At 38.5% G+C, this 6,000-nt stretch overlaps 1 protein-coding gene across 1 annotated transcript in view; it reads left to right on the forward strand.

Annotated features, from left to right (window-relative positions):
• PLCB4 (phospholipase C beta 4) overlaps nucleotides 1-3,243 on the forward strand; it is a 423,084-nt gene extending 419,841 nt beyond the window's left edge. Inside the window, exons 38-39 of the mRNA XM_068565571.1 lie at nucleotides 198-234; nucleotides 2,410-3,243. Of these exons, the coding sequence (XP_068421672.1) occupies nucleotides 198-234; nucleotides 2,410-2,498 (126 nt within the window). The 3' untranslated portion in view covers nucleotides 2,499-3,243. The remainder of the gene's footprint in view (nucleotides 1-197; nucleotides 235-2,409) is intronic.
• The last annotated feature ends 2,757 nt before the right edge of the window (nucleotides 3,244-6,000 follow it).

Raw genomic sequence — 6,000 nt, forward strand, 5'->3', positions numbered from 1 at the left:
TTTGTTCTTTTTTTTTTCTGTTGAGATCAACTTGGGGGAAGTTTGTCACTGACAGTTGTATACATGTTTTACTCTTAGCTTTTTGCTTTTCTGTATATGGTTTTGCATTCATTTTTCAAAGTCACTTCAGTATTCATTTATTTTCTTTGTTTTGTATGTATGACTCAATTTTGACATTACTATTTTTGTACAAACAGCTTTTGAAATCCTGTCATGCAGTGTCCCAAACGCAAGGTAGGACTGAAAACTCTGATAAGCAAGACATTGCCTTCCTGCTCAACTACATCTGTATTCTTGGTGCTTTGATGATTCACATCTGCTCATGACTAGTTAAGATCGCAAGGGTTTGATTTAAAAGTTTGACTACTTGATGCTTGGATTTCTGATGTAATATTCAAGCCAAAATGGCCAACATCTTGAGAGAATTATTTCTGATGGAGTTTTAGTAGCCTTTCCAGTTGCAGACCTGGGAAACTCAAGTCATGCTAATGAAGATGTACCCAGGCATCAAAAACAGTGATATATGGTTGTTGATTGGACAGACCACAGCTAAGACTGGGTCACAGAGTCAGATCTTTCACAAACATTAATATGACTGCCATTAATTTTTAAAGCACCCCGATAAAAATTCATTGGTGGTTTTTAATGACAAAGAGTTATGGTCTGCCTGCAGAAACATTATACAATGTCATTATACAATGACTCTTGGCATGCTTTGTGTTAGATCCAATTTGCCAGGGACCTTAATCACCCCTTATAAGTGACCATATAATTTATTGTTTGAACAAGATAGTTTTGAAAGTGAAAGGGGAAGCTGTTCATAATAGCCAAGACCATGGGCATAAATTGGAACCGTCCCTGACAAGTGGGCATGAATGGTCACCCTGCTCATACGAGAAGCTGGCTCTTGGAATCCTTTTTTAGCGTTAATATGATCCTTCTTTCTAAACAGTGTTCAATATTGTCTTTAAATGCTAGAGGGGGAGAAACATAGGGAATCCTTTATTACTACTTAGTGAACATAAAAGTATTTAATTTCCAGTGCTGATAATGTTTCACTGTCATCTCTTATGAATACTGTTTGTGTCATAGTTTCATGTTTGTATATTTTTCTCCATTTCTTCATTTCTCTATTAGAGCATTATTATATTTCAGGCATAAAAAAAATCTGGGGAGGGGGAACCGTCCATCCCAAATATAAGCAGAAAGTTATCATCTTTGATGTTATTATATCCATCCTCACCAAAATGAAATTTAAAGCCACAATATAAAAATAACGATAAGAAGGAAATCACTCTATGGTCTGTGGGTTAAACAAATTTTGTAGCAGGAATTCATTTGGGACATTTAGATGCTCATAGTATGATCTGCAGTGTTGACCAAATCCTCCCACTGACTTTCCATTTGGTTGGAATACCTAAGTAGACATGAATAGTAACATCAGAGCTCATGAGAGTCCTCCTCTTGAGTTATATCTTTCTATATCCATGTTTTCATTCTTAAATGCCCTTTATTTCAAAATGATGTGTCACTAAAAGAGGACAGGGTGCTTTATTGTTCCTCTGAAAGATCCATGTATTGGGTTGGAAAAAAGAATACGGTTGGAAAGTAAAATATAAAATGAACCAATTGATTGTCCCTATTTTGCCAGGCAATGATTTGTCATCAGAACCTGTCCCCATATGACGCCTTTCCACCTCCCAAATCAGCTGGTTGTCTTCTTGACAGTCTTAATTCATGAAATTGAGTTCACCGTGGCTTACTTCCTGGGGTGGACCATAAAAAATGAATTACTCCAGAGAAGTGAGAGCCTATAAGGATAGTTTTTGGACAATAGCATTCCAGGAGCCCTACATATTCCTGTAACATTCTGTTTGCAGCATACTCCAACCAAACCAATGTGATATGCTCCCACCTGAACTTCCCCTAAATTCTTAGGCAACTACTTTTAATTAAATTTCAGGCTATTTGGGGAATAAATCGTGCATAAGCAATGCTTATTCTAAAAGTGATCAAATTATCTACACACAGTCAAGGCATGTCAATCTGTAGAAACGAAATCAAACAGTTAGACATGACATAATCTATGAGTAACAGGCGTAGCCTCTTCTCAAGTTGTTTTCCTGGTACTGTGTGGACCAGTCCTTCTCAGACTTTAACGTGCATAAAAATTTCCTGGGGATCTTATTAAAATGCAGATTCTGGGTCAGTAGGTCTGGGGTGGAGTCCAAGATCCCGCATTTCTCACAAGATCCCAGGCGATGCTGATGCTGCTGGTCCATGGACCACACTTTAAGTAACCAGGACATAGTGACAAGCATCAAATTTACGGGAGAAGAGAGGTTGGGTTTTGCTCTATGGCTTCAGGAGAGGATTTCAACATGAAAGGTCACGTTTCTGATGTTACAGGCGAAGGAGATGCAGCAGATGGTGAAATTGGAAGCCGAGATGGACCGCAGACCAGCAACAGTTGTGTGAAACTGCAGGATGCAAACTGAAACCGCAGAACCACCACATCAAAAGAGCACTCCCAAAGTTCTGAACACAAATTCCGCGGAAGAAAGCTGATGTCTTTTGCGTTTCCTTTATGTGTAGACAAGATGTCACCTGAAACCACAGAGACTTACGTACTTCTCTTAAATGTTTTGAATACTGAATTTCCTTGGCCAACCAAAAGTAGCTACAAATCCCCAAAAATTACGATTCCAATAAGGCAGAGTTTACCCATTGATCATACCACTTAAACATGTTTGCTATAAAGTACCATCACAAATAAATGAGCTTGGTGTTAACACCTCTGCTTTGTGATGCATTAGGACATGTTTGAGCAACAGCAAAAATAGTGTATTAGCCATATGATAGTAAGTGCATGCACTAGGGGGGAAAAAATCTCTGTCTACAAATTTATCAGCAGAAGTGGTGATCTGCTAGACAAATAATTTGGGGGAATTTTTCTACATCTAAGTTACCTCATCAGTAAGTGCCACGTCTCCACCATGCCATAAGAAGCTAACTTCCTGTAACAGTTGTGGAAATTATTAGAACAATAGAAAAAAATAAAAAAAGAACAGTGTCCCTGTGCCAAAACCCATCAGTGCTCAAAAGGAGAACTCTGTCAGACACCTTTAAGAAAGTTGACATCTGACATTGCTTTCTAAGAATTGCTTCTGCCAATTCCAGATTATTACAGCTCACTCTTACACCATAAAGATTGTGAAGTGGTTATTGGCAAACGTTTGTAAATGTGACCGTGTATAAAGTATTTATACTCCTAATTCTCACTGTCAGAGAGCAAAATCATCTAAGTATTGCCACATGACAAGATTAGTAAACAGGAATACTAGTACTATGTTTGCATGATACACAAGCACCAATTACGACTAATCCATACACGGTTAACTAATGCAAATAAATACCGGTTAAGTACATGTATGGCACAGAATATAATTTGACTCTCAAGACTTTTAGCATAATGAAGAAGTCTATATATATGTGTATATGAATTATGTGGGCATTCTTGATACTTCAAGTTCTAGTTTCAAAAAAAATACATAACTAATTTAATTTTACACAAAAATATTTATGCAGATTTTCAGAATTTCATATCAGGAAATAACTTTTTATGTCTGTTAAATATCAAAACAATTTGCTACAGTGTTAATCTGCATGGTCTTTAAGCCTGCTGTAGTTGTGTTGCAGAGAGTGCATGAAGAAGTCCCCCCTGGGAATGGAGCCATGCCCCAAAGCCCAGAGGAGTGCATGGAAACCGTAATCTAGAGCTAATGAGATTACTGATTATAGGGCACAATCCACCGACTGAATTGTTGTATATGCTTGTACAGATTGATTCTGTGTGTTCCTCTGAATAAAGCAGAGAAAATTATGTTACCATCAATATTGAAATTAAACTTCCAACTTCTCTAATAAAAAAATGAAAACACATCTAACACCCGTCAGAGTATTTGCTCCCAAGGATGCTTTCCAGTGTACTTTTCCTGTTTCATAAAAGATCTCTTCATTGAAGGGGGCTTATGCATGACCCAACACATTTTGCTCCTGACACAAAACAGGCTGATTCTAGTTGACTCCCAATGTAAAGTACTTGTTTTTTTCTTTTTCTCATATTTATCCTTTGAACTGGCTTCTGTGAAATTCTCTGGTTCCAAATTTCCTTATCTGTAAGACAGTGGAGTTAGACTATGTATCTTTCAACACTAACATCCCATGAAAAATGATGGCTATTAAAATGGTACCACATTTGGATGGCCAGTTTTCAGAGATTCCAAATGGCTCCCTCATCAAATCAAATAGCTTCTTCCCAGCACTCAGCTGAGCTCACCATTCTGTAGCACTTGACTGAATCCATCACTCCCCTGCTCTTTGCTTCTGAGAGAGAAGCAGAAAAAGTAGGAGCAAACTCCTACTTTTCCCATTTTTCTGATTATTTCTTCTCTGGCTTTTCATCCTCCTACACTGCCATAAATATTTCTGTGGTCCAGCTTAAATCCAGAGCCAGTTTTTTCTTTAACCCAGATTACTTTCAGTATTTGAGACATCTTACTCCCTGAAAGGATCCATTGTAATAGGATGAAAATGTACACACAGCTCAAATGTACAACAAAAAGATGTGTTTATTTTCCATTGTAAGTTCATATTGCACTCAAATCCTGCATTCTCACTTATTATGAAGGAAAAAAAATCTTGCCAATTACAATTACTCAGTCTCTTCCAACTTAAAAATAAAAAATGCCTATTTCAGAGGCATATTAAATTACTTCAAGTCAAACCCCCAGTTAGAGTTCCCTCCCCATTAAGGAGGTCTCCCTGCTTCTTTCCCCAGGTGGCCTCTTGTGTGTCCTTCTGACAATGGGGAGGAGCATCTGGTCTCCTCTGTTGGGTGGTCCTAACTGCCTGCAAGGTGGGCCCTTCCATCCCAATGTCTCAAGGTTTCTGCTCTGAGGAGTTTTCACCCGGGCCTCAGTTTTTTCCAACATTCTTCAGCGATACACAGAAACTTCTGGATTTTGTTGGGAGTGGGAACCAGAGGTGCTAGCTCAGGTCCATCCACTTAAATACCTCCTTTGGCCATTGTCAGCTGCTAACGCCATGCTGTTCCAATACCACGGGGGTTTCTCCAGGAGGCTTGTAATTTTCTAGAGCTATGCCACAAGAAGCAAGAAGCAAGCCTATAGAGGTTCTACTACATCTTCCTTCAACCACCTCCAGGACTTTTTGTCCCAATCTGGGGATCAAGGCACTTGACTCAATTCTTACCTTTCTCCCTCCTATCAGCCCTGAAAGGATATTCAGCCGCTCATGGATGATTGATTGGAATGCTCATACTGGACTGGACTTCTTCCCTAAGTAGATTGTTCTTCCCCTTTTGGGGGGATAAAAGGCTTCATGGAAAAAAAAGCAGATTGACAAGATAGGGAAACCCATCGGGAAGTACCATATTTCATCAAATCCAAGACATCTTTGATTAGAACATGCCCATTACTATTTTATATTCCACAAAGAATGAAAGCATGCTGCCAGTTAAACTATGGCACACCATCCAGTGATTATAAGACACATCTCAATTTCAGGGACGTTAAAATGTAGAAAATATGTGAAGCTTGGAATCCATGAAATATATAGTATTTCAAAAAATACTGTACAAGCTACTCAAATCCCAAGTCTTAATGGGGGTCGGGGGAGACTTCTTAGTTTTAAAGATAGAGCACAAGAGAAACCTTATATCAGAAAACCTAAACTAAAGGGCACTTACACTATTGGGTTTGAACTTTAGCAGTGAGCTTCCTGGAAAGCAGTTCAAAAGTGGAAAGAAATCTATTTCTCACCATCAATTCAAAGAATGTTCTTTATGTGTATTTTCCCTTAGCTGTTTCATTCAGTCACATGCCTTCAATTTCTACTTCTCTGCACATAATTCTTACTTTTCCTAAGCTCTGGTTCTTCCTCTTAGATTTTCAGTTAAACAAGTGGCCCACATGCACA

Source organism: Eschrichtius robustus, chromosome 16 (assembly GCF_028021215.1).
Source record: "Eschrichtius robustus isolate mEscRob2 chromosome 16, mEscRob2.pri, whole genome shotgun sequence".
Taxonomy (NCBI): domain Eukaryota; kingdom Metazoa; phylum Chordata; class Mammalia; order Artiodactyla; family Eschrichtiidae; genus Eschrichtius; species Eschrichtius robustus.